The 27,917-nt window shown below is 52.0% G+C and overlaps 3 protein-coding genes across 3 annotated transcripts in view; 2 read left to right on the top strand and 1 right to left on the bottom strand.

Annotated features, from left to right (window-relative positions):
• Window positions 1–1,467: 1,467 nt before the first annotated feature.
• Window positions 1,468–14,114, top strand: GUSB (glucuronidase beta). Its single transcript, XM_053274842.1, has 12 exons — window positions 1,468–1,774; window positions 4,029–4,217; window positions 4,555–4,736; window positions 5,392–5,534; window positions 6,461–6,648; window positions 7,382–7,534; window positions 7,635–7,813; window positions 8,639–8,785; window positions 9,933–10,017; window positions 11,387–11,563; window positions 12,011–12,146; window positions 13,303–14,114. The coding sequence occupies exons 1-12, from the start codon at window positions 1,553–1,555 to the stop codon at window positions 13,455–13,457; spliced, it is 1,956 nt and encodes a 651-aa protein (XP_053130817.1). The 5' UTR covers window positions 1,468–1,552; the 3' UTR covers window positions 13,458–14,114.
• LOC128335924 (vitamin K epoxide reductase complex subunit 1-like protein 1) lies at window positions 14,050–27,719 on the bottom strand. The gene is made up of 3 exons (XM_053274843.1): window positions 27,396–27,719; window positions 21,669–21,778; window positions 14,050–20,494 (listed from the first exon to the last, which is right to left on the bottom strand). The coding sequence occupies exons 1-3, from the start codon at window positions 27,587–27,589 to the stop codon at window positions 20,268–20,270; spliced, it is 531 nt and encodes a 176-aa protein (XP_053130818.1). The 5' UTR covers window positions 27,590–27,719; the 3' UTR covers window positions 14,050–20,267.
• The window catches only part of LOC128335922 (AP-1 complex subunit beta-1), a 44,215-nt gene continuing 44,012 nt past the window's right edge, over window positions 27,715–27,917 (top strand). Inside the window, exon 1 of the mRNA XM_053274841.1 lies at window positions 27,715–27,917. The gene's annotated coding sequence lies outside the window, so the exon portion shown is untranslated.

Here is a 27,917-nt window from a genome sequence, read left to right as displayed (position 1 = left end):
CAGGAGTTGAGGGCATGCCCTCTCTCCTGCTGTGACTCCCCTGCAACTGGTACTCAGAGGCTGGAGGTGGCCTACAGCCCTCCGACTAGTAGCCGCCAATAGACCTCTCCTCCATGAAGTTATCCAAGCCCCTTTTAAAGCCGTCCAGGTTGTTGGCTGTCACCACATCTCGTGGCAGAGAGTTCCACAAGTGGATGATGTGCTGTGTGAAAAAGTACTTCCGCTTGTTGGTCCTAAATTTCCTGGCCATCAAGGTTCATGGGATGACCCCTGGTCCTAGTGTGATGGGAGAGGGAGAAGAATTTCTCTCCATCCACTTTCTCCACCCCATGCATGATTTTATAGACCTCTGTCATGTCTTCCCCGCAGTCGTCTTTTTTTCTAAACTAAACAGCCCCAGGTGTTGTAGCCTTGCCTCATCAGGAAGGTGCTCCAGGCCCCTGATCATCTGGTTTGCCCTCTTCTGAACCTTTCCCAATCCGACAATGTCCTTCTTTAGATGTGGTGACCAGAATTGTGCACAGTACTCCAAGTGTGTCCAAACCATCGTTTTGTATAAGGGCATTAAAATATTAGCATTTTTATTTTCAATCCCCTTCCTAGTGATCCCTAGCACGGAATTGGCCTTTTTCACAACTGCCGCACATTGAGTGGACACTTTCAATGAGCTGTCCACCCCCCCGCCCCAAGATCCCTCCCCTGGTTAGTCACTGACAGCTCAGAACATGTCAATTGCAAAGCATACCTTAATTCTGTGAAGATGTTTGCTGCACGTGGTCCCTGGGCTATCTGGAGGGCCCGCGCCAAAGTGATGAGCTCTGCAAACCGTGCTAAAGTACCTGGGGAAAGAGATTCCTCTCCAGAACTTCATGGCCAGTCACTCCTGCCTAGCCAGCTTTTACGTTGTCTTTTCTGCATGAAGCTGCTTCCATCTATCTGCATTCTGGAGCTTTAAGATCAGGGCGGCTGGCATAGGTGCTGTCCACAGCTTGCAAGCAAACAGGTTCTTGGCCTTCTGCAGGCTCAAAAAGGAAGTAAAGCAGCTGGATTGGGAACAGAGATAGGAGAGAGAGCCAGTGTGGTGTAGTGGTTAGAGTGCTGGACTAGGGCCGGGGAGACCCGAGTTCAAATCCCCATTTGGCCATGCGACTTGCTGGGTGACTCTGGGCCAGTCACTTCTCTCTCAGCCTAGCCCACTTCACAGGGTTGTTGTGAGGAGAAACTGAAGTATGTAGTACACCGCTCTGGGCTCCTTGGAGAAAGAGTGGGATAGAAAATGTAAAAATTAATAATAATAATAATAATAATAATAATAGAAGTCTGGCCAGTGGCCTTTTTTAATGCTAGCCCCCATCCAGAGATTGCCTGAGGGCGACCTGTGAGCCACAATGCTTCAGGACCCCCGGAAGGCCGGGCATCGCCCTGAAGCAAGATGGCCGCGGCTGCCTCCGGTGGGCGCGCGGGGACTGGCTGGGGCGCGTCAGCTGGGCCCCCGGTCACCTGACTGCCTCTCCAGGCGCAGAGAAAGCAGCAGCCCTGGACAGGCAGCATCATGGTTGGGCGGCTGCTGGGCTCTGCTGCCGCCACCCTCCTGCTGGTGGGGGTCCTGGCGGGGTGCCCGGCTCTGGCCCTCCAGGGCGGGATGCTCTATCCCCGGGAATCGCCCTCCCGGGAGCTGAAGGACCTCGGCGGGCTCTGGAGCTTCCGGGCAGACCGCTCCGTGGGGAGGGACGCGGGGTTCCGGGAGCAGTGGTTCAAGCAGCCCCTCCGGCAGGTAAGCCCGGCCCTTCCTTTCCGGGGCCTGGGGAGGCTGCTTCACAGCTGGCGGGGGTGGTAGTCTTGTGGGGAGGGGGCTCAGCTCAGCTATGCCCGCAGGACCCCCCCCCCACCCCAGTTCTCTCCCTGGCAGGCTGGGGACTGAGACTCCTGCCCGGAACCTGGGAGGGGCCTGCTGCTGCCAGTCAGTGTGGGCACTGCTGAGTTAGACGGGACTGAGGGTCTGACTCCGGAGGTAGCCGCTCCCTGTGTTACATTTGGAGATGGGGGCGTTGCTTTGCATGCTTCGGGGCCCCAAGAGAGACTGCTGCCTAAAACCTTGGAGAGCCGCTACCAGTCTGGGTAGACAATCCTGAGCTGGTTGGACCAAGAGTCTTGACTGGGTAGAAGGCAGTTTCCTAGGTGTGGCTGCCCTACCTCTCAGCTATGGGGAACTGCTCTGTTCCCAGGGGGTGAAGCAGGGCCCTTCTGCATGCAGATGCTCGCTCTCGCTCTGAGCTATGGCCCCATCTGCAGCCTAGCCTACCTGGCAGGGTTGTTGTGGACCCAAAACAAGCAGGGAGTGTGTTCGCCGCCACGCATCCCGTGGAAGGAGGGTAGGGATGGGATAAATGAATGCCAAGCGGATTTCCATCCCTGCTGGCGACAGGGAAACTGGGTCCCCATAAGCCGCCCAATCACAGGAGCAGGAGAGTCAGACTTGCCTGTTGGGGAACTAACCTCTTTGCTGCCCAACCGTTCTTTCCTTCTGGCGGTTCCTGGAAACGCTGAGCGACTTTCCAGCATGCTTCACTTCCTCTTTCCACCCCCACCCCAAGGAAGAGTGATCAAAGTTTCCGCTCCGGGCTGGTGCTGGCCCAAATTTAGCAACCACAACAGAAGAAGAGCCCTGCTGGATCAGGCCCAAGTCCCCTGCTCACTGAGCAAAGAGGCACCTTTTTAAAGTGGTGATTCTCTTGATTGGGCAGGGGGGGAGAGCCAGTGGCCATATCCGTCCCCAGCACAGCATCCCTCCAGTGGCTGTTGCTGGGGTCTCTTATTATTATTATTATTATTTAAATTCTGAGCCCTTTGGGGACAGGTGGCTATTTAATTAATTAAATGGCCTCGGCTGGGGATGATGGGCGTTGTACTCCAACATCATCCAGAGACCCAAGTTTGAGCATCCCTGGTGTAATGTGGAGAGGACGCACCTGGTCATCACATCAGGGTGGCAGATGAACGCAAAAATTGAGCGTTGGTTCCTCTGAAGCGCGTCCTGGAGGAAGATACTGGCATGTATAAAATCTGCAGGTTTCTGAAAAAGCAAGCAGAGGTCATCTTTCAAAGAACGTTGTCCTCCATGTTGAAGGTGGCACCGTGTGTCGCCAGAGAGTTGAGCCAACCGCCGTCACGTTTTTTTAGCTCTCGACTGTTTGTTTTAGGCTGTGGGTTGGTGGAAGTCATTTTAAGAAATGCAAGCAGAACTGTGAAGGTAAAGCAGAACGTTTTTGTCTCTCAGTGGCGTGCTAGTGCCCTCTCCTGGGAGCTCGATATTCTATTTTTGCTTTTGAATGTTCTTGCTTCTTGTGTCTGTAACGGCCACCGGATCCACAGAACTTTAGCCAGAGAAGTGTCTCCCGTCCTCCTGGATGCCACCAAAAATTTGGCCTTCCAAATGTGTATGCACGCCAGGCTGCTGTTAAGAGCAGAGGAGCACAACCACCAACAGACATTGGCACCCTTTCTGCATGTCGCGACATGAGGCAATTCCCAGTGCTGCTTTCAGAACTCAGTTGGTGCAAACTTTGACAGAGGGGGATTCAAGGGGTAACAGAATCATGTTGCCATTTTTCCCCCATGACTGTAGCCATTAGCAAATTTTCAAATTGTTGTTATACGCAAGTTGATAATATACCCACTGTCAACAGAACACCCCCTACTATAAGGCCATATTTTGTAAAGGGCATTACACTTTATAGGTAATGTCTCAAATACGCAAAACACATTGATAACGGAATCAGCATCAGGAGGGGGTATTGCTTCTGATTCTGTTACCCATCTCTTTTGCATGTTTCAGGCACTATCTATAATATTTAAGGGTTGTGCAAAAATGCGGCCTTATAGGAGGAGATGTTCATATCTATATCTATATATGTGCTTATGGCTATAGTCACCGAAAAAGCGGTAACGGGCTGATTCCGTTACCCTTGGGATTGCCTCGGAGCTGGATGACAGCTCTGCCCTAATGTGAGACCTTTGAACCCTTCCAGTCTGGGCCGGTGATGGACATGCCGGTCCCTGCCAGCTTCAACGAGATCACTCAGGACCCCAGCTTGCGGCGATTTGTCGGCTGGGTTTGGTACGAGAAGGAGGTGTTTCCGCCTGCCCGCTGGATCCTGAACGAAGCCGGGACACGTGTGGTGCTCCGGATTGGCAGTGCACATTACTATTCTATCGTGGTGAGTATGGGGTCCGTGAGCAACTTTTTGACATGTTTAGATGATGATGATGATGATGATGATAACTAATGATAAATAAAAGCTATGAGTCCAGGGCCTTCCTATAGAACTTTCTTGCAATCTGGAAGAGTAATATTGTGAATTTAGAGATCCACTAGCTGCAGTACCACTCTCTCACCATCTGTGGTGGCGGTGCTGTAGAGACTGAAAGAGCAGGCTGGGCAGCTCTGTCCTCTCGCAAGTTCCCACGATGACCCCGAGTCAGGAACGGTCTTCTGTTTCTGACCGCAAGCGTCTCACATCTTCCCTCCCAGAGCTTTGCTTTCTTCCCTTCCAGTGGGTCAACGGGGTGCAGGTGACCGAGCACGAAGGGGGCCACCTACCGTTTGAAGCGGAGATCAGCCGCCTCCTTCAGGATGCTCCTGGTGAACCCTGCCGCATCACTATCGCTGTCAACAACACCCTGACTCCCCAAACGCTGCCTCCGGGGACCGTTCAGTTTTTCAAGGATGAGTCCATGTGAGTGCACATGGCACGGTGGTCTCCCGCTGGCCAGCTCAGCACCCTTTGGCCAGAGGTTCGGAAACATTCTCCCTCGAGTGGAGGAAGTTCATTCTCCGGAAGAGTTGCTTACAGGTTCTTTCGGGTGCTTTGACTGCGGCCCACTGGTCAGAAAGAGGCTTTCACTGCCTTTTCTGGTACCCAGTCTTGGTTCTGTAAAGAGCTGCACGAATTACATGCCGATCCCTCGCCGAAAGCCACGTGAGTGGCAGAGGGGCGAGAGCGGAGGTAAGCCCTGATTGATTTACCCTTAAAGGTGCCTCTTGCCGCACCCGCACCAACTGCTGCTGCACAGCATTCTGTTTCAGCAGGTCAAAGTTCAAATTCAGAATTCAAATTCAGGGATTTGACATTTTACCCAACGGTTCAGGCATGATGGCATTTTCCAGTGGTCTGGCAAGGGTCGGCTCTCAAACTTTTTCAGATAACCCGCTTCCAAATGCCATTGCATGCCAGCTGTGCGACAGTCATAAGCTACCAACCGTTGCATGTCAAAAACAGCCGCCCAGTCAAAAGATGGAGCTGGACTCGGCCCGGAGTCGCAATAGCAAATGTCTGGGGCATTTTCTGAGGACTGGAGTGTTCCAATATGCCCCCTCTTGCTCGACCGCAGGTACCCCAAGGGCTACTTCGTCCAAAACACGCGGTTTGATTTTTTCAACTACGCTGGGATCCACCGCCCTGTCGTGCTGTACACCACCCCCTCCGCGTATATTGATGACATCACGGTGACCACCGAGGTGGCAGGAAACATCGGTAGGTGACCCAGACCATGCTGGCGTGAGAGCAAAATGGCGTTGGGCTCTCCATTAGGTGTGCCACATTCATGAGGAACATAGAAAGCTGCTGTATGCTGAGTCAGCCCGTTAATCAGTCGAGCTCAGGACTGTCTACTCTGACTGGCAGCAGCTCTCCCAAGATTTCAAACAGGGTTCCTTCCCAGCCCTACCTGGAGATGCTGCCGGGGGTTGAATCTAGGACCTTCTGCCGGCAAAGCAGAGGCACTTCTGTTGAGCCACGCCCCCCGGAAAATGTGCCCACATGTTGTCTCCCATCATAGGAAGATGCCATATACTGAGTCAGTCCATAGGTCCATCTAGCTCAGCATTGTCTACCCAGACTGGCAGCAGCTTCTCCAAGGTTGCAGGCAGCAGGAATCTCTCTCCGCCCTCTCTTGGAGACGCTGCCAGGGAGGGAACGTGGAACCTTTTGCTCTTCCCAGAGCGGCTCCATCCCCTGAGGGGAATATAATCTTCCAGTGCTCACACATCAAGTCTCCCATTCACATGCAAACCAGGGCGGACCCTGCTTAGCAAAGAGGTCAAGTCATGCTTGCTGCCACAAGACCAGCTCTCCTCCTCCTCCTCCCTTGCATACAGACATCTGTTCCCCCATTCCCCCCCGCAAGGGGGCCTGTGATGGGTGTCGGGGTGCAAACCCCAGAGTTTCCTTCTGCTCTGCTTTCCAGAGACTAAACGCCAGGGCTGCAGAAGATACCCTGTTCTATGCTGCTTATAACTCTCGCATTCCCTTCCCACAGACAGGGAAGCAATGGGTTCCATGGGCAGGGACAGCCGTTCCCCTAAGGCCCGCTACGGCGTTCCCAGCAGAGGCAGGATTCGAATTTGGGACCACCCTCTCTGCCACCAGGTCCGACTTCTAACTAGCTTCTTTTGTGCCAGGTTTGGTCCAGTATCTGATCTCGGTCCGTGGGAGCCCTCGGTACTCCTTGGTCCTGACCCTCCGCAACCGGGACGGCGTCGCGGTGGCGATGGGGCAGGGGTCAGCCGGAGAGCTGAAGGTGTCGGAGCCTGCCCTTTGGTGGCCCTACCTGATGAATGAGCAGCCTGGATACCTGTACTCCTTGGAGGTAACCCAAGCCCAGCTGGGGTCCGATCCTGGGGACAGAAGGCCTGAGCGTTAAATGAACTGTTCAGGGATAGGGCCAGCGTGGTGTCGTGGTTAGAGTGCCGGACTAGGGCCGGGGAGACCCGAGTTCAAATCCCCCATTCAGCCACGAGGCTCGCCTACCTCACAGGGTTGTTGTGAAAGAGAAACTCAAGTATGTAGTACCCCGCTCTGGGCTCCTTGGAGGGAAAGCGGGATATACGGCATAAAAATAAATAAATGACTCCCAAGGGTAGCAAAGAGTCACAGGCACTCCCCCATCCCGAAAAAAAAATATTCCTGCTCCCCCATCCAGACCAGAACTTGGCAGCAGAGTGTCAGAGTCACGATAAATGCCCTGAGCCATTTTTGGAAGGGCGGTATAGAAATCGAATAAATAAATAAACAAATAAAAATCTGATGGGCCTGTTGCTTGGATTAATTCTTCAAAAAGGCCTCTGTGGTTGAAAGAAGCCTCATTCGTCCCCTCCTCTGCCCCACTCCTGATCTTTCTCCCCGCCTTCCTTTTCTTTCCTGCCATGCGGTCTTGGACCGGAAGAGAAAAGTAGCCCCACCGACTTGGCCCGGGAGGTTTGTGGCCCTTGGCCCACTGGCTGGATTCCTGCAGGGAGGGCAACGTGGGTCGCGGAGGGGATCGGGCTGGTTGCGGGCTTTGTGTCGGGCGGCTGACGCAGAGGGGGCTTCTTGGAACGCAGGTGGTGCTGTCTGCCGAGGCGGGTGGCGACATCTCCGAAGACAGGTACACGCAGCCGGTGGGCATCCGCACGGTGCACGTCACCAGCACCCAGTTCCTCATCAACGGAAAGCCGTTCTACTTCCATGGCGTCAACAAGCACGAAGACGCGGACGTGAGTTGGGTTGCCGAGGGCTGCCTTCAAAGGACGCGTTCGGTGCGGGTGGCCCGTCGGGTTCGGGAAAGAGCCTGACCGAATTGGTTCCTCCCCACAGATCCGCGGCAAAGGGCTGGACTGGTCCCTGGTGGTGAAGGATTTCAACCTCCTGCGCTGGTTGGGCGCCAACTCCTTCCGCACCAGCCACTACCCCTATGCCGAAGAGATCATGGAGCTCTGCGACGCCTACGGCATTGTCGTCATCGATGAGTGCCCCGGAGTGGGCATGAGAGACGTGTGAGTGATTGGTGCTTTCCCTGCAAGTCCTCCCTGCAGTGCCCTGAGGGATTTGCTGGGTGGAGGTAGTGGTGAAGCCTTCTGAAGTGATTGGATGAGCTGCTCTGAGGTCACGGAAGGGGGGTCAGGGTCGGCAGGTGACCTGCCATTGGCTGTGTGGTTGTGATGCAAGAAGAGGTGGAGGAGACAGAAGGGTGTAAGGAAGGAGGGTAGGAGAGTTGTGTTATCAAGCAGGAGTTCTCCCCTTTGCTAAGCAGGGTCTGCCTCTGTTTGCAGCTGGCAGGGAAACTACATTAGCCCTGCAAGATATTCCCCTGTGGGCAGTGGTGGGCAACATGCCGCTCTCCCGACGTTGCTGAACTACAGATCCCATCACCCCCAGCCACAATTTATTGCAGCGTGGGGTGGTGGGAGTTGTAGTTGAGCAAACATCTGGAGTACCACACGCTGCCTACCCCAGTAGAAGGGAACGTCTTATATTTATGAGATGGGTCCTTAGCACAGTGGTAGAGCATCTGCTTTGCACGCAGAAGATCCCCGGTTCAAATCCCTGGCAGCATCTCCAGGCCGGGCTGGGAGAGACTCCTGCCTGAAACCTTGGAGAAGCCGCTGCCAGTCAGAGTAGACAATCTTGAGCTCGATGGACTGGGTATAAGGCAGCTTCCTCTGTTCCTTTAGAATGAGGCAGCAGCAGTCCGGAAAAAAAAATTGGGAGAAATAACAAGCAAGGAGGGGAGAGACATGAGGAGCTGGGGAACTGAGCGTGGCAGAAGCCGAGAGGAACTGATGGGCTTTATTCTCTCCTTTTTTTTTTTTTTTTTAAAGTGCCAACTTTGGAAACAAATCTCTACAGCACCACCTGGTGGTGATGGAGGAGCTGATCCGCCGGGACAAGAACCGCCCCTCGGTCGTGATGTGGTCCGTGGCCAACGAACCAGCCTCGGAGCTTGCCCTGGCCGCCTACTACTTTAAGTGAGTGATTGGCCCACGCCAGACCCACCAGAGGTGTGCCCTGAGATTTGGGAGAGGGCGTGCCCCGAGTTGGAAGCGGAGCTGTGATCACGGGAAGAGAAGATGGAGGGTGTTAGATTCGCCTATGGGGCCGGGGCCAATAGGGCAGGCTGTAACACGAGGGGTAGGGAACCATCTCAGAGAGGGAGCTTCCCTTCATTGTGTGAGAGGCTCCGTTTCAACCACTAGGTAACCGGATTGAGTGTTCACTGTGGCTAAGGAGCCAAGAAGCAAGAGACAAGTTGTCCGAGACAAGCTGTCCAAGACAAGGGATAGGGAGAGCTTTCAGGACCACGGCCAGCAGCAAGCTTTAGACGTTGCTCCAGCAAAAAAAAAAAAAAGAGCAGCCGTTGGTGGCGCTCTTAACAACTGTGGTGTATACATTAATAACTCTATCCCCAACTTTTGGGTGGAAGTCAGTTCACTGAGAAGTGCCCCAGTTTTGAACTGGGTACTCCGATTCCTTTGGAGAAGGAACGCCAAGGAAGGCTGCTGGCCTCGTAGTAGTGAGCATTATTTGTCTGCTTTGCTAAACAGGGTGTGCCTTGGTTGGAATTTGGATGGGAGACGACGCGCGGGCTCTGTAAGATATGGGGGCCATCGCTCAGTGGAAGAGCATCTGCGTGCTGGCATGCAGAAAGTCCCAGATTCTCTAGGTAGGGCTGGGAGAGACTCCTGCCTGAAACCTTGGAGAGCTGCTGCCGGTCAGTGTATACTCGACTCAGTAGAAGTCCACTTCTCTCTGGGTGCTGCGTTGCATTTATATCTCTGTAAACTACTTTGGGGAACATTTGTTGAAAAGCAGGTTATAAATATTTGTCATTGTTGTAGCGTGGATGAAATTCCACGTCTGGTGTGTGTCTGGAGAGGAGTTTCTACTGAGGTCAAGGGAGGCGTATTTCTGGAGTTCCGTTATTAAGCATTCTGGGATGTCTCCTCTCCAATGGAGGACTCCAAAATCCTTCTCCGGGTCTTCGATCCCAGGAAGCCCGAGAAATCGGATCCTCAAATTGGCTGCTTTAAATGGACCTTTGAGGCAGGGATGACTAACGTATTCACTCAGGATAGCAAGGAAGTGTTTTTTTAAAACCAAGTTCTTTGCACGTAGGACAGTGATCGCTCACACCAAATCCATAGACCCCACCCGGCCTGTGACGTTTGTCTCAAACGCCAACTACGCGCAGGATAAAGGAGTGAGTATGTCTTCTTTTCCGCTCCAATCCTCGATGTTCTAATTAAAGGCACAGCTTTGGACTCCTCTTTCCTGAGAGGACATTCAGGAAAAGCACAACGTAGCATACTGAGCCCAGAATCCAGGTTCTTGAGAATCCCCGCTTTCATTTTTACAAATAAAATAAGTGGCATTGAAAAGTTCCCAGTCCTCATGGGTTACAAAGATCTGCTGAAGCACCTGCTGGCGACGCCAGCTAAAATGTGAGATTCGAGAGGCAACGTGGGGTCAGATTTTCAGTGCTGGGGGCAGACAGGGTCCTCTATAGCTGCCTAACCAATCTAGAATGAAATATGCAAAACTGTTTAAAAAAACCACAACCAGAATAAATGATGCCAAGCAAGAGAGAGGCTCAGATGGCATTATCTGTAAGGGGCACAGGATTCTGCGTTTGTGGCTCAGTGTTTTTAATCTAGTTAAATTGCTTGCGGGAGGGAGGCTTTAATGCTATTATTATTATCACGGCCTGGCTCGTACCAGATCTTTTCAGGCAAATGAATCCAAGTGAAGCAACCGGAAGAGCTTAGTTGGGAGAGAACGTTTCCCTGGATAAATAATCCTGATTAAGCTGCTTTTGAGTACAGGGAAGCTCTTTGTCTCCCAGAGCATCAGGAGAGCTTTTTTCAAACTCCCCAATGGTCCGTTTAGTCTATCCAGCCTTCGCTTCCCAACAGCAGCTGGCCAGATGTTCTTGGAAGGCATGAAAGCAACAGTACTTCCTTTTCGCTTGCCCCACATTCACTAGAACGGGGATACACTGCCACTGAGTATGGAGGCTCACTCTATCCATCGTCGCAAATCGCATTGGGCAGTCCACAAATCTCTCAAATTGCCTTTTAAAGTGATTGCAGCTACAGGGATTCCTTGTAATAATACTAATTAAAAAATCACCATGGGAATTCATCCTTCCCAGCTGGGTCATGGACGAAGCGAGTTGAGGGGGGAATAGACTTTCCCAAATTCTACTCTCTTGCCAAAAAGGGAAAATCTCACCCCGCTTTCTTTTACTTTCCTTGTTAGGAAGAGAAACATTGGGGATCTTGCTTTAAGAGGGGACAGTGTGGTGTAGTGGTTAGAGTGCTGGACTAGGACAGGGGAGACCCGAGTTCAGATCCCCATTCAGCCATGAGACTTGCTGGGCGACTCTGGGCCAGTCACTTCTCTCTCAGCCTAACCTACTTCACAGGGTTATTGTGAAAGAGAAACTTCAGTCTGTCGTACACCGCTCTGGGCTCCCTGGAGGAAGAGTGGGATATAAAATGTAAATGTGAAAAATAAGAGAGATCTGGGTCAGTTCTTCTTTGCTTTGAACTAAGTTTCAGTCCCCATAGGCACCTTATGTGGACGTCATCTGCGTGAACAGCTACTTCTCCTGGTACCATGACCCTGGGCACCTGGAGGTGATCAGGCTTCAACTGAACTCGCAGTTTGAGAACTGGTATCGGACTCACCAGAAGCCCATTATCCAGAGCGAATACGGAGCAGATGCCGTCGCTGGCCTCCACACCGTGAGTCGGGTTGTTTGCAGGGCAGCCGGGGAAATGGCCTGTAGAAACCGGTTTGCAAAAAGCAAATGGCCAATTGGCTGGTGCCTGTGTCATCACCGACTATCCTGGAAGCACTTGCTCAGGAGACGTTTCGGATTAATGATGCGGCTTGCGGTGGAGCGCAATCCGTCAGGAAATTCTGCTGCATGAGCGTCGTTGAAATAGACTGGAGGGGTGCTGGAGCGCTACAGTAGAAGGTGCCAGTTGGCTAGTGCCTGTGTCATTGCCACCAACTACTGGTGGTGACACAGGCATTAACCAACTGGTGCCTTCCACAGTAATGCTCTAGCACACGGAGGCACCAGCTACCACCCATTTTAAAAGCGCTTTGCTCAGGAAACATTTTGGACGGACGGTCCTCCTTGCTGTAGCGTCCATCAGCCGTTCCTCTTTTCCTGATGTCTGCAGGACCCACCTCTTATGTTCTCTGAGGAGTACCAGACGGCATTGCTGAAGGAGTATCATGCAGTCTTGGATCAAAAGAGGAAGGAGTACGTGATTGGGGAGCTCATTTGGAACTTTGCCGATTTTATGACAGAACAAGGTACAACTAGATTGGCTCACAATGGCCCTTGATCTCGCTAAAGCTTTAGGGCACAATTTAACCCAAATGAAGCATTTTTAAATGCCAGTAATTTCAAAAGGGAATTGATGCTTAGCTCTTTCCCTGAAGCTCATATTGGATGTTGGACTGGATTTGAAAGCAGACATGCAATGGCATAATACTGGACAGATAGCATGCAGTGGTATATAGTATTTGCCAGTTGACAGCATATGAGATGTCTGCCAGTATTAAGATCAGAGGCCAACCCGTCTTCAATGGATTCAGGTTTTAAACCAGAAGTAAATATTTGTAGTCCAACACTTGAACGTGGAACTGGAAACTTGGAATACATCTTGAAATATTTACAAATATTCATTTTGCTGATGTCTATTCGTATGTCCTTGCTAGGTTTACCATTCTGTCAAGATCATCTGGGCTTCCATTCCTGTCTTCTGAGCTGTACCTCCCAGTTAGGGTTATCTGCAAGAGAGCTGGTCTTGTGGTAGCAAGCATGACTTGTCCCCTTAGCTAAGCAGGGTCCACCCTGGTTGCATATAAAAGGGAGACTAGAAGTGTGAGCACTGTCACTATATTCCCCTCAGGGGATGGAGCTGCTTTGGGAAGAGCATCTAGGTTCCAGGTTCCTTCCCTGGCATCTTAAAGATAGGACTGGGAGAGACTCCTACTTTGCAACCTTGGAGAAGCCGCGGCCAGTCTGTGAAGACAGTACTGAGCTAGATGGACCAAGGGTCTGACTCAGTATATGGCAGCTTCCTAAGTGATTGATCTTTTTAAATAGACAAATAGTCAATTTCTGACCAAATCTCAGATATTGACTGCAACTCCCAACATCCCCAGTAGCTAACATCCAGGATTCCCTTTACGGGGATCATGGTTTCCAGTTCCTAGAAAGCTTCAATCTCCCAGAGTTTGGAGACTTCAGCAGGGATTTCCCACACCATTTAAGAGCCCACCGCTCTAATCACAAGGCCTAGACACTTCGCTTCCCAAGTAATAGGGTTCTACAGCTTTTCTGCACTTGGCCAGATCACACAAAGCTCTGGAATAAAGTTATTTGCGACTTGCTTTCAGTTCAGCCTTCATGATGGTCTTTGACCCGCATAATCTTCCTCGCTTTTGTGACCCTCACCTCCAGGAACGACACGCGTCGTGGGGAACAAGAAGGGGATTTTTACCCGCCAACGGCAACCCAAAGCAGCCGCTTTTCTTCTGAAAGAGAGATACTGGAAGCTCGCCAACGAATCCAGATGTTTCACGTCACTGAAATATGAGGATGTCTGTTTACCATAAGCACAAGCCTTCAAGAGCCTTAGATCACTTTAAAAATTATAACTTGAGAACTGCAGGAAGGATACATTCAACACGTGCTTTGGAGGCAAATCCAGATAGGGACTGTAGGTGCTTACAAAAAAGGTTGTTCTAGGGGGAAAAGCAAACAGAACGTGTATTTCAGTTGTAAAAGTCAAATCAAGGCGCAAGGTTGATTCCAGTAACTGGACCAAAAGTGATTCTTGCATTCCAAGGAGCCAAAGAAAATGCATGACAAAGATGGTTTGAAAAGTTTGCAGATCTTGGTGGGCCCATTTCTCATCTCTCCCAAGAAAATCTGATTGGCCTCCTGAAGTGAATATTGCTTGACACGGTTTATTCTAAGCCTGTGCAACCCCCTCAAATCATATCGGACATGATTATCCCAAAATTAATGGAATTGACACCCGATTTTTAATATAGTGTAGTTGAATTGTGCAGCCACCGAAGAGCGCAGCGGGGAAATGATGTGTGGACTGTTCCCACTGGATATCGCATTGGAGGCAAGACCTCACTCTCATTCTACTCCCATAAACACTTGCGTGGGCCAATGAAACTGCCAAAGACATCCACAGATCATTTCTACATTTATTTTTATACCAAAAAAGTTATGTGCAACAAATAAACATTCTTACAGTATTTACAGGTGGGTGTTGGTTTAGAATTCCTCTGTTAGCAAAACTGGATTCTCGACCTCAGAATGTAACGATCTGATGTCCAACGTAAAAATGGGGGCGGGTGGGCAAACTCCGCTTGAGACACAGACAGACCGGAGTTCGAAGCAGGTCATAAAATTGGTCAGATCGAACGTACGAGACAGAACACACATCAAATATTTAGGCCATGCTTAATACAGTTTTGTGGGTTTTTGTTTTTTTTAAAAAAATGGTAACGGAATACTTCACCTTGTTTGCAACTTCAGTTTTGCTAGGTGGGGCTTAAAAGCATGTTGGCAGACCCCGAAGTTTAAACTGGTTTCAGCTTCAAAGTTTTGTTCCACAGAACAGGAGGCATGGGGCTATCCCGATACCGAGCCATTTCTAGACCAGAGACCCAGATCGGGCTGCAAAATAACCCAAATAACTCCCGGAAATTCTTTGCCCCATTCTGGGGTGCGTGTCCCCATCGGGAATCACTCTAAAGCCTCTGCATTTCTCTTCCCACTTCACCCCACTGAAACGAGATGCCAGCCGAATAGGGCTAGCCGGAGAATTTGAATTGGGGCCGGAGTGGGTTGGAGCCTTCCTGTCTCCAAAGATCACCCCGGTTAACATTTCCTTGCGGAAATGTGGAGATTATCCACTCTGAGTGATGTTAGAGATCCATCAGGAATACAGGTGGACGTCTGTGACCCACGGCGGCCTTACACCACTGCCTCCGAAAACGGCCCAACAGCCCACGGGTGTGCCAAATATATCCCACAGCAGGGGGTGCCCCAGATGTTCCTGCACTACAACTCCCATCACCCCTTGCCACAACAAACAGCAGAGGACGGGGGAGTTGTAGTCTAGATGCATCTGGAGCACCACCGGTTGGGGACCCCCTGGTCTACAGGACTTAATGGGGCAGATTCACAGATCCCAACAAACGGGAGTTGTTTTGTAGGGGCGGGGCGGGGCGGGGGGGGATATGAGATTAGTCTACAGGAATGACCTGGGTGGTTATCCCTGAAAGAACATGGGAACGCCCTGAGACTAGAAACGGAGGTAATCCTGGGACCGTAACACTTTCTGCAGCGCTGCTCTTATTGTGCAGGGGGCCTCATGCTGCACAGCTGTTGACTCAGCAACCCTAAAGGAAACCGTTGGACGACCTGTGGGACAGGAAGGCAGGCAGGCCGCCCCAGCAGCAGTCTTCATATCATGCACCGCCTCAGCTGCTCCCCCATGGCGCTATCCCTCATGAAGGCAGAACGGACACCGCAGCCAGGTAAACGAGGACCCCACCTTTTCGTAGCCTCTCAGCACGGCGACTGGCCTCCTTCACAGGCACTTGCAACCATGGTGGGCGGGGCCTAGCTCAGACTGCTGAAGGGGGTGGAGCCTACTTCTGGGTGGGTGTGTCAGTTTTTGTTTAACTGGGTGGGCAGAGCACGGGGAGGACCCAGAGAGCAGCCGGTCTGTTCGGACACCTCTGTTAACCGCGGTTTCCTTAGATGGCTTAAGCCAGAGGTTCTCAAACTTGGGTCCCCCTCCCCAGCTGCTAAAGGACTACAACGCCCAAGAGCCTCTTGCCAGTGTGGCAGGGGACGATGGGAGTTGCAGTCCACCAACATCTGGGGACCCAAGTTTGAGAACGCCCAGATTACGCCAGCAGTCTCTAAGGCAGGGGTTTTCCATCTTGGGCCTGCAGATGTCGGTGGACCACAACTCCCAAGGGCGTTCGGCCACTGTGGCAGGGAATGATGGGAGTTGTCGTCTGGCAACATCTGGGGACTCCAGATTAACTTGCTGGTCTCTAAGGCAGGGCTTCTCAAATGTGGGTTCCCAGATACAGTTGGCCTACAACTCCCAAGGGCCTTTGGCGACCGTGGCCAGGGATGACCATGGGAGTTGTAATCCAGGAACAGATGTGCTCAACACTTTGATCCGTCAGTCTCTAAGGCTGGCATTCCCAAACTTGGGTCCCCAGATGTCGGTGGGTTACAACTCCCATTCTTCCCAGCCACAACAGCCAACAGGTCCTTGGGAGTTGTAGCCCATCAACATCTGGGGAGCCACGTTCGAGAAGCCCCTGGCTTCAGCCCAGATAACCACGGAAGGGCGAGGAAGACGCCCAACAACATGGGCTGAGCCCATTGGAGAGCCCGTTGGCTGCCTGCTCACCTAAACTAGATTCTGAACCAAGGTTCGACAGAAGATTACAGATTCCCTTCTCGGACCTGTTCCTGAACAGAAAAACACAACAAGGAGACGAAAGCCAGAGGCTCCCCAAGGCAAGACGTTCCAGCAGGCAGAATGAGGGGCTGGGGAAGGAGCAAGACGGGGCAGCCCCACCCCCAGAAAGAACATCTGAATAACGCCCCGACACCCCAAGGGCAAGCCCAAGCAAGAAAACCAGACGGCCGAGATCAGAGCCTCCTCTTTCCCCATCAGACCCTTGGATATGCCATCGAAGAAAACACAATAAATACGTTTCGCCACTACAGGAATGTTTCAGAGCAGGATTTCTAGCCGGCTGGCATCTTCCCCATGGGGAGTGGGCGCGTGCAAATACTGGACGGTCCCCCAGCAAACATGACAGAAGGCTCAACACACACACACACACACACACACACACCCGCCACCTCTAGTTTCAAAAGTTCAAGACAAGCTTTAACTGGTCAACACGAGATGGGTTTTTCCCACGGAGAAACCTTTTGAACGGATCAAGCGGGTCTCTTAGTGTTGGTCTTCTCACGCAAACGGGTACACAGGGAAACGGCGTCACCACCCTTGTGTTCGGCCCTCGTCGGAAAGTTCATTTGGCAGACATTTAAATACTGTCATCCCGGGCAGGCGCGCTGGTTTCACGGAACACAAGACTGCACTTCCACAAACACAGGAGAGGATTTCATTAACACCGGAAGGTCGGGGTTCCCCCTCCCCTCGTTTTTAAAAAGGGTACACCGAAAGAAGGATCTCTCACGTAGACCTATGAGGAGGAAAGTAGTGAGACACAGAATGGATGGTGGGGTGTTTCGTTTTGGGTCCCCCCTCCTCCCTGCGGCCAAGGAGGCTTTTGGAGAAGGTGAATCCTGCCAGACGGGAAGGCAAGAGAAAATCTAGCACCACCAGCGGGGAAACTGTAGAACCCGCACTATGGCATTGGCACGCTCGGGAGAAAGGGACTTCCTTTTTCGCCTGATACGGCAGAGATCAGGCTTGGGTAACTTATTGGTTTTGGACTACAACTCCCAGCATCCCCCGGCCACAACAGCAGGGGATGATGGGAATTGTAGCCCAAAACCCCAGCATGTGACCCAGCATGAGCAAGCGATTCTTGCCCAGTGCGACACTATGTGACCAAGAAGTGAGGCCCAGAATCCCTTGCAAAGGATGCCAGAGGTCCCATGCAACCGGGGCAATTCCAAGAGTAACGGAAGCAGGCATGTTACCTGCTACAGTCAGTTTTTAAATGACTGGAGCCATAAGCAAGTTTTCAAACTGATTATCGTTATCCATTGGCAGAAGAACATCTCCTGCATAATTTCTTTTAACAAAACCCTTAAATATTATAGCGGCTGAAAAGCACAAAACACGTCAGTAACGGAATCAGAAATGAGGCCCGAAAATCTTGATTCTGTTACCAATGTATTTGGCACGTTTCAGACACTATCTGTAATATTCAGGGGTTATATAAAATATGCAATATTCAGGGGTCATATAAAATATGCCCTTATGGTAGGAGATGGCCTCTTCCCAGTGGGTATATAGAGTACCAGCCTGAAAGTCTGCTTAGGGCTACAGGCATCGAAAAAGTGGCCACCTGGCTGATTCCGTTACCCTGTAACTGCCCCAAGCTGTACTCCGGCACCGTCTGCCCCTAATACTAGCATCCCCAGCAACTGCCAGGATGACTCGTCCAGAAGGACTGGCCCGAAATACAGCAATACTTTTGGCTGATTCGCAAAGGAGTCCTAAGCTGAGCCAGCATGTGGCAGGGCTTAGGTAGTTGCTGATTCCGACGGCTGCTTCCAACTCGGGACCAATGGCAACGCGGCTCTCTTGACTACAGCTCCCAAGATCCTCGGCCACCGTGGCCAACAGTGGGGGATGATGGGAGATGACGGCAGAACCGCAGGAGAGGAAGCAGAACCCAGTCCCAGGGCATGCCGGTTAGGGTTCTGATGTACCAGTGCTTCCGACGTGTCCAAAGGTACCCCCAGAATCCGCACTCCTGCCTCCTGGGCATGTCCTCCGAGAGAGGTGCCTGACTTCGCCTCCCCCCCACCCACGCAGCTGTCGGACTCCAACTCCCATCATCCCTAGCGACAGTGGCCCAAAGTCAGGGAGGATGGGAGTTGGAGTCCAACAGCAGCTGGGCGGCTGAAGCCGTCTGGGAGGAGGGGGTGCGGGGACCCTGCCTTCATGGTACTACTCAGCCAGTAGGCATGGAGCCTCGCAAAAAAGTGCTCACCACGCGCTGCAAAGATCCGTTTCGTTTGAAACACTACAGACCTCTCTCTTCCAATTTATACATACTGCAAATAGTTATCGGCGTATGAACACTTCTGCCTCCCAAGCTTCAAACAGCCCCAATATTTGGTTTGGTTTTTTTGTTTGTTTGTTTCGTTTCGTTTTCTCTAAAGACAGAAGGCACTTTTTAAAAACAAACACACACGGCATTTCCGGACAACACGGACGGGGAGGAAAAGACAATGCAATAAAAAGCCACAGTGATCTGCAATGGGTTCAAACAGGCCGTCTCCAGTGCAACCGTTTCCCGAGCATCCCGTCCACCCCAAATGGATTCCATCTGGTTCCCTTCAACATCAGCCCTGCCCCACTTTGGGGGTCGGAGGGGCGGGGAGGAGCCCATGGCCCCACGCTAACTGACACCCCAAGGGACATATCCTGAACTGCTGTGTCTCTAGAGGCATCTGCCCATGTCAAAAGTTTCCGGCCCAAATGCCAGTGAAACCAAAGCAACAGTGCCCTGGGGCCTCACAGCTACGCCCGCCGTGGGGCTTGCTTGGGAAGCGCGCGCTGCAGGCCCACTGAAACTAAGGGGCCTTCGACATCGTCTTCAGTGCATCGGTTTACCAGCTAAGTCACTGGCGTCCAGTGTAAAAGCAGCTCCATGCTAGAAACCAAGCCGGTAATACTATTTTGGCCGCCTGACACGAGTTCAAAACGCACGGCCAGCTCTGCCCGCGAAACCGCGTTTCTGGACCCATTTCCTCTATGCGGAGCGGTCCCCCTGCCCAGTTAAGAGAGAGACACACACACACACACCCGCAATCACATCCCTCAGTAGTCTCCTCACAGAAGATCTTTGCCAGCTGCAGCAGAACTCGTACGAGAACAGGAATCCGCTCCGCCGCTTCTAGCAGGGGCACGCCGTTGGCCACCAAATTCCGTTTCCGGAAGACACGCCAGAACCAAGGGCACAGGGGAGCGGAATCTCAGCCGAACGGTCTCCTCCAGAAACGGGCTCATTTCGTCCGCCGCTTCAAAAAGAAAAAGGAAAGAGGAAAAAAAAATCTCCCAATAAGACAATGAACGATTCTTCAAGTCGCGAAGCTTCTAAATAAAACCGGCCGAGCATCCCGCCCCGCAAGGATGCAGCCCGTCCTTTCTAGCGTTATGTACAAGGTTGCGGTCGGTGTTCTAGTCCTCATGGCGCCTTTCAGAGCTCCTCGGCCACGGATGCACATCAGGTAGACACGGCAACCTTCCCACACGGTGCCGCTAAAGTCTAGAAGGGTTCTCATGATCGCGTCTCCCATTTGGACCTCCCAACCGAATCCAGGCGGGGCTTCCTAGCTAGTGTTACCAACCTGAAATCTCCGGGAGCAAAGGATTTGCAGCTAAGAACTCTTTCCAAGCAGAGTCAAAGCTCGCCTCTGATTGGGTCGGAACGTCCTGGGAAGCTTCACTGAATGCAGGATTCGCACAGGGGTTATTTAATTCAGGGCCCCGTCTTTCGGCTAACGGGAATCAAACCAGTTATGATTCTCGGGGGAGTGGGGCGGTGGGGGGGGGAAGCATCTGATATGGAGAATAAAAAATAATAATAATGTATTGTTTGAAACCATGAAATAAGCTTCAGTCGGGTCTTCAGACTGTCTGTCAAGAGTTCACCGGGGAGTTAGTCCTGTTTGGGCGGGAGCTGCCGCTTCCACGCCTCGTTCAAGTAAACTAGTCGTTTGTAGTTGATGATAAAAAGAGTGAAGTTCAGCAAGTATGTGACGACACAGATAATGCAGAATTCCTTCAGCACAAAGTACAGAATGTAGGCCAGGTACAAGGACCCGATGACGGAGACTATGGAGGACATCATGAGGACGAGTGCTGCGACAGCGCTCGCTGTCATACCTGGAAGAGGCAAAGAAACAATTACTGCTGGCCCACGCCTGGCCCACCAATCAATAAGATGCAGAGGGTGAACCCACGCACCATGGTCACAGAACAGCAGTCCTGAGAGTCTTACCCACAGGTATAAGAACTTCATTAAAATATTCCCAAATGGGGTCTCTCTTAGGGCCTGCGGACATGATAAGAGATCTCCCTTCTACAAAGGAGGATACTCCTCCCAGAAAAGGTTTCCCCTGGGGGACTGCATGAATCTGTCCTGTTCACTTTTGGTTTCACTTTCTATACCCCTCCTCTTCTATCCCTTGCCATGATATTCAGACTCCTCCTCTCTCAGATCTGCTCCATCCCTGAAGATCCTCTATCCATTTTTGGACTCCCTTTTTTCTTTGCACTTTCAGAAAGGGGGGCAAGGCCTTGAAACATACGTGTGTGAGTGTGTTGCATGTACACCACCTGCAGAACAGGATTGATCAGGTCTATTATCTCTCATCCCCCATACCCTGCGGTTACCATGTTCATCAAATACAATTAGAAGTTAGTATTAATATCCATGATGACATTTTTGACCTAGGATCTTTTTGATTTTATTTTTTTTTAAATCAATTTTTTTTAAAAATCCTATTTAAATTTTAAAAAATCTGATCTAAATGAAAAACATCTGATTTTGATGTGGGGCGGGGGGAATAATCAATTTTTATCAGCCCTGGCCTAGAACCCTAAAAGATTTCCTTCCTTCCAAGTTACACTTTCCGGCCTAGTGGCCTGGAGGGAATTTCTCCTTGCCACAGTTGACTGGCCGAGTGGCTCTTTATAAGCTTTAGGGGGAAGGTGGTTGTTGAAAAGGGATCTGCAGGGAAAAGGGGGGCGGATTCCCAGCACAAAGAGTTCTCCCAGAACGCAAACACTTCCCCGCCGGCTGCACAAGGCTGACCTCTTTAAAGAGTAGAAATCAACCTTTCCCTAGTGCTGCTTCAGGAGTCACAGAGGTCACCGTGGCGGAGATCCTGGGAACTGCCAGCTCAGACATGACATTTCCTGAGCCGGGAGCGAAAGGAGCAACTTGGCGGGCCGTTGAGAGTCAACTGTCAGAAATCAAGCTTGCTCCGAGGTCGCCTAACTCGAAGGATGAGAGAGAGAGGGAGGGGAGGCCTGGAAGGAAAGGTTTGCTACTTACCCAGTAACATCTGTAGTACATAGAAGACGAGTCCAAAGACGCTGTTGGGCTGGTTGATTGCACTGTCCCTTCCGAAAATGGAGCCCAGCAGGCCAAAGCCGCGGCCCCATCTGCAAGAGAGGGGAGCGAGAACTAGATATCGTAAGGATCTGCTTCGTACCCCTTCCATACACTGGGCAAAGGTTTAAAAGGCGGCCAAAAGGCTGTTCAGTTACATCTCCCACGCCCTCCTTCTACACCCATCACCTCCCAGAAACGGGGTCAGGAAAAAAAACACGGCATGAAAATGCCCCCTGCTAACCTGGCTGGCCATGTGGGCAACTGTATGGCGCTCTCAATGCTGCCCCCTGCTGCAAACACAACGCTATCAGTGCCAACTGTGAAAGAGGTGCAAGCAAAGCGCTATCTCCGCCTGCGGCAAACACACAGTTCTTGCTAATTGTGCACAAGGTGGAAGCAAAGCACTATCTTCACAGGCTGCAAACACAATGCTCTCAGTGCCATTCCTGAAAGGGGTGCAAGCAAAGCGCTATCTCCTGCTGCAGCAAATTGTGCCTTGCCAATTATGCATGAGGTGCAAACAAAACGCAATCTCCCCCTGCTGCAAACACTAACCTCACCAGTCACGCAAGCAACGCAAACACAGCGCTATCTCCTCTGGCTGCCAATGCAAGACTGTCGGCACCTCCTGAGCGAGCAGTGCAAACACAGCGCTATCTCCACCGGCTGTGACCAATTGCAAACAAAGCATGATCTCCTCCAAAAGGCCCAAGGCAGGGCAAATTCGCTCCCTCGGCAGGGCTACACAATGCAACACAACACCATCACCACCGCGGGTGAACATTCATGCCCATGAACGGGGAAATTTTGCAACGCACGTTTCTGAGGGGTCCACAGAGCCACCTTGGCAGCATATAAATTTTAAAATAAAAACAACCAACTCTGGTCGCAGGGAGCCGCTTTTCCGGCTGGGTGCTTTCCTCTGCTCTGTCGCAACATCTCTCAGACGCAACCCACCTGGGAAAGCTGTCAAATTTCGATAGCTTGGCTCTGTGGCAATCGTTTCTGTTTGCCTTATGAGTGTCCCAGAAACTTCTATGTCAGAAGAAACACCCTGAATCGACCGACACACTTTCGACAGCTCTGTTCGAGAGGGCACAGATCAGGAGCCGAGCACATGCTTGGGGTGCAGGAGGTCCCAGGTTCGATTCCTGACATCTCCAGTTGGGTAGCAGCGCTGGGGAAGGCTCTGTCCACTCATGGACCTTGGAGAGCCGCTGCCAGTCGGAGCAGGTAGCACTAGAGGCTTACCCAGGGCCGCACAACTCCGGGCCTCCGGCTTTGTTGGACTACAGTTCCCATCCTCCCCCGCTACAGTGGCCAACAGTCGGGGTGATGGGAGTTTCAGCGCAACAACCGCTCGAACGGCCAAAGTTGTGCAGCCCTCACCAAGCCTCCAATCCGACCGACTCTGACAGGCAGCAGCTCTATATGTCCAAACGTCAAATGAATGTTTTTCACTTTCATTTGTAAGACGGCTAAAGCGCCATTCTGCCATCTGCACGCACACAGAGGCCTGGACTGACCGTGGCTTTCCAGCTTTCCCAGACAACCGGCTGCCGAATCCTGCCAGCGCCATTTTCACACCAGTGATCTCCACGCCACTGAGCCCCACCCAAAACTTGTTCTCCAGCGAGGGGGTGGCGTCAAGAGAAGAAGAAAAGCCTCCGATGACTAAGTGGTCAGCGCATTCCAGCAAGACTTTGAAGGATCACTTTGGGACACTCCCGCACAGGCAGTGGCAGAACTCTGCCAGCTCCCTTCAGAGCCCGCATTCTCCGAAGACTCGCAAAATTGAGGCTGCAGCCCAGGACAGAGACAGGCTGCCTGACCCCAATGGGCACTTGCTGTGCCGGCCATGTTTGGGGACAGAGGAAGCTGCCTTCTCTCCCAGCCCTATCTGGAGATCCCAGGGAGGGAACCTGGAGCCTTCTGCAGGCAAGCGCTCTTCCCAGAGCGGCCCCATCCCAAGGTGGGTACAGCTCTCCTGTACTCTAGACTCGCTTTGGATTCAGAAGCCAAACTCAAAACTGAAGGGTCGCATAATGGACATTTGACCAAATTACCAGACTCAGCGAAAGACGTAGTGGGTGCGTGTGAACGGGAAAGGGCAAATGGGCTTGGCTTTGTCCCCTTTACAAGTAGCATAGAACAGAAACAGGACAGCCCGGGACAAGCACGGGTTTCATTCAATCATTATTCAATAAGCGCCACCGAAAAATTTCTAGGTGCCCTCCAGTGTCTCCTCTAACAGGGATTCCCAGATATTGTTGACTACAACTCCCAGAATCCACAGCTGCAATGGTGTTTGCTTGAGGATTATGGGAGTTGTCATCAACAACATCTGGGAATCTAACATCTGTTAGAAAGAACACTGGTGCCATCACTCCCTGGCACCTGGGATTTGTCAAGCCATCTTGTTCGCGTAATTCTGGAACACCTTACTCTGGGAACAAGTCTCGAATATGACAATAGGACATTCTTTCAAAAATACAACCCCCCTCCATAAAAAACAAAAACAAAAAAACAACTATCCAGTTCAAACATTTTCTGCAAACCCCAGGTCTCTGATTAGTCAGCTTGGTTCTACATATGATCAGAGAGAGAGAGAAAAAAAATATCAAGATTTTGCTCAAAGTGTTGAACAAAAAACCCAAGCTCTGTTTCTACTTGAAGGAGCCATCTGACAGAGGCAAGGTCCCTACCCAGCCTCAACCAGAACCGACTGCGAAACCAGATCCCACCCACCACAAAAATGACGTTGTGCTCGTTTCCAGCAGCGCCAAGCAACTTAAAGAAGAGCGTGACTTTCTTCTGAACTCTCAGAAACAATAGCCTGCAGTCATACCAACACAGCAGAAATATTCTCCTGGTCAGTAAGCCGACATGACAAACCAACACAGGATTATGACCTTTGACCAAGCTGCCAGCATTCTGATGAGAACTTGTCGCTCAAATAAGTTTCCCTGGGAGATCTTATGATGTTTAGTAAGCCTCACACCCGTGACAAAAGCCTCTTGTTTGCTTAAGATTTTTTTATGACTGATCACTGCGGCAGTGTCAGTAATTTCTCAAATACGGTAGCAGCTATAGATTCAGGATCTGTAGCAGAAGATACGTTTTGCAACAGCTGAAACAAAGATAAAATAAATAAACAGCAACAGCACACACACACACACACAGAGGCTGTTCTTGCAACCCTAAGCACCCAGCTAGGGTAGAAGAACCATTCGGCACTTGCGACCTGTGGTCGTGTGTTTGCAAAGATCAAGTTAGGAGGAAGGGAAAGTGATTGTGTGGAATACGGGCAGGATGGCTTTCCATCCACCCTCGATAAAACCCTGAGGACAGGACGTGGGTAGACCCAGCGGACTCGCTTATCCTTTTCCTTGCAAAACAAAACTTAACAAGTTAATCCTGACTTGCCTTCTGAAAGCACAGCAAGAAGCTTGGGAAGGCCTTTGATAAGGATCTAAGTGCTCCTAAGACAGATTTAAGCAAGCCCATGGCGCAATGTAAAAGTGCATCGAAATCTGAGCCAGACTTTTGGTGCAAAACTTTGGAAAGTCACTGCAAGAGAAAATAATGGATGTGTGTGCTCTCTGGAGAACCCATTTAAGAGCTGCCCGCTTCTGCCACACTGCAGAATCCAACAACCCTACTTGAGAGTAAGCCCCAATGAGCCGAAACTTACTTCCCAGCAAACATGGTCTGACTGGGTAGAAGGCAGCTTCCTATGTTCGCAAATGAACTCTTAAGGGATGGGACCGCAGCTCAGTGGCAGAACATCTCCTTTGCATGCAGAAGGCACCAGGTTCGGTCTGCGAGGCAGCACCTCCAGGCAGGCTGAGAAAGACTCCTGCCTCAAACCTTGGAGAGCCACTGCCAATCCGTGTAGACAATGCTGAGCTAGATGGGCCAAGGGTCAGACTCAGATGACAGCCTCTTATGCAGATCGGATTTTTTTTTTTGAAAACCTACTATGAGAAAAATGTTTTTGATATACTTTTCGCTCCCCACCCCGTAGTCCGATTTTCAGATGAACAAACGGAACTGCTTCAGCCAGTCCGGCTTTGTGAGTCTCACTAGGCTCCCATCCACAAAATCCTCCCGCTGACAGAGCCAAAACTGAGAGAGGCCAAGTCACACCCCCTTGAGTGAGAGCCACCCCACCCCATTCCTTTCCTTCTCTGCTCCCGTCTGCAGCCGCACCCACACCTCCCAGAAAGCCCAGGCTTCATCAACATGATTACACATGCTCAGATCCACTTTGCTGGCACACATACACCCTCCACCATCTCTGCCAATGATTACTCCTCAGGCGCAAGCTCTTTGGGGCCAGAGGCCTCCGATTCAACAGGCAGGGAATAAGTGGCTGGATTCAGTACCAGGGCAGAGATCTGGAGCTTTGTAAGACAGTGCACTGACTGTGCATTACACAAAGGGTCTTTTCTTGTGGTCTGTCCTCCACTCCCAACCTGCTGCTGGTATGATCCTCCACCAAGGACAACATTTCAGTTTAGCAATTCTGTTAGTGCAAATTAAGCCTTCTGCACCTTCACTGTGTTTAAAAAAGGGCACCTTGCAGTCTCCTGCGCTAATCATCAACATAGGAAGCTGCCTAAAAGAGCAGAAGGTTCCAAGTTCCCTCCCGGGCAGCATCTCCAGGATAGCGTTGAGGGAGACTCCTTGGAGAAACCGCTGCCAGTCTGTGAAGACAATACTGAGCTAGACAGACCAATGGTCTGACTCAGTATAGTCATAGATAGGAACATAAGCAGCTTCCTATGTTCCTACACAGACTGGCAGCGGCTTCTCCAAGGTTAGCAGCTTCTCCAAGAAGCCTAAGCAAGTTAGACTGCTCAAAGAAAAGCACAACCTAAAATAAAAATACAAAGCAGCTTGATACAGAGTCAGAATCTTGGTCCATCCTGGCCAGTGCTATTCCTGACTGGCAGCAGGCAGGGGTCTGTCCTGGATGTGGCAGGGATCGAAGCTGGGAGCTTCTGTCTGCAAAGCAAGTGCTCTGCAAAGGAGCTACGGATGTCCTTGATGAACACAGAAAGCTGTCTCATACTGAACCAGACCTTTGGTAGGTCTCGCTTAGCAATGCCTACTACACTGACCGCCAGCAGCTCTCTGAGGTTTCAGATTCCACATCTTTCACAGCCCTGCTTGGAGACAGGCGGATCTCAGGGTCTACACCAGTGCTCAGCACCCAGCCCCACAATCTATAAGCCTGCTCCCTCTTGTCAGATGTTGGCCCATCTACCCCGGACATGGTCTCTTCTGGACCACAGCTGCTCCCCAGGACTCCGGGAGAGAGGCCTCCCCCATCTCCTGATCCCACAGATTTAACAGGAGGTGCCAGGGAATTAACCCGGGGACCTTCTGCATACAACAAAGCATCTCCTCCACCTCTGTGCGGGAGGCTCCTGCCGCTGGAAAGACGCCCTCCACACATGCTCAGGGGCCCTCTCTCCTTCGGAGCCCGCAGCCGGCTGCAGACGGGGTGAGGGAGATGCTCTCTGCACCTGCTCAGAGGCGCTCTTGACTCCCACCACCCCGCAGAGCCCCGGGCGCCCCCCAGGCCGGCGAGGGCGGGGCGGCCCGCGCTCTGCACGTGCTCAGGGGCGCCGCTCCCACCCGAGCGGGCCCCGCCCTGACCTGGAGGCGAGGGCGGCGGAGCAGCGGACGCGCTCGCTGAGGTCGCAGAGGGCCCGGTAGCCCAGATCGCGGCCCTTCTCGCGCTCCAGGTGGCAGGCGTAGAGCGAGAGGGCGATGCCGGCCAGGCAGACGGCGTAGCGGGCCACCCGCTCCCAGCGCGGCACCGACACTCGCAGCAGGACGGGCGCCGCCATCTTAGCCCAGCCCTCGCCTAGGCGGACCCGGCAGGAGACTCGCCCTCTGCGCGCGCAGCCCGGCGCCCGGCCACGTCACGCCGGCATGCGACGTGCCCCCTCGCGCGCCCCTCTCCCATTGGCTCCCGGCCGGCCGGAGGGGGAGGCCACGCCCACCTCTCTTCGCCCGGCGCCCTCCTTCGCTCGCCCCTGTCTGGCTTCTCTCCAGCTTCCCTAACGTGGCGCTCCCCGCCTTCTCCGATGACGCGAGCAACGCGCCGGCCAATCAATCCACGGGCGCCTGCGAGTGGCCCGCTACGCACGCCTCTCCCTCCCTCCCCGGACTGAG

Source organism: Hemicordylus capensis, chromosome 12 (assembly GCF_027244095.1).
Source record: "Hemicordylus capensis ecotype Gifberg chromosome 12, rHemCap1.1.pri, whole genome shotgun sequence".
Taxonomy (NCBI): Eukaryota; Metazoa; Chordata; class Lepidosauria; order Squamata; family Cordylidae; genus Hemicordylus; species Hemicordylus capensis.
Note: the sequence above shows the minus strand (reverse complement) of the source record. Positions and strands in the feature narration are given on the sequence as shown.

Excerpts from the sequence above, each read along its gene's own strand:
- GUSB (XM_053274842.1), top strand. The coding sequence starts at position 1,553 with ATGGTTGGGCGGCTGCTGGGCTCTGCTGCCGCCACCCTCCTGCTGGTG. Across the intron at positions 4,218-4,554 it reads CACATTACTATTCTATCGTG|TGGGTCAACGGGGTGCAGGT; the intron begins GTGAGTATGGGG and ends CTTCCCTTCCAG. Across the intron at positions 11,564-12,010 it reads CCGTCGCTGGCCTCCACACC|GACCCACCTCTTATGTTCTC; the intron begins GTGAGTCGGGTT and ends TGATGTCTGCAG.
- LOC128335924 (XM_053274843.1), bottom strand. The coding sequence starts at position 27,589 with ATGGCGGCGCCCGTCCTGCTGCGAGTGTCGGTGCCGCGCTGGGAGCGG. Across the intron at positions 21,779-27,395 it reads TCCGCCGCCCTCGCCTCCAG|ATGGGGCCGCGGCTTTGGCC; the intron begins GTCAGGGCGGGG and ends CCTCTCTTGCAG. Across the intron at positions 20,495-21,668 it reads TGTACTACAGATGTTACTGG|GTATGACAGCGAGCGCTGTC; the intron begins GTAAGTAGCAAA and ends TGCCTCTTCCAG.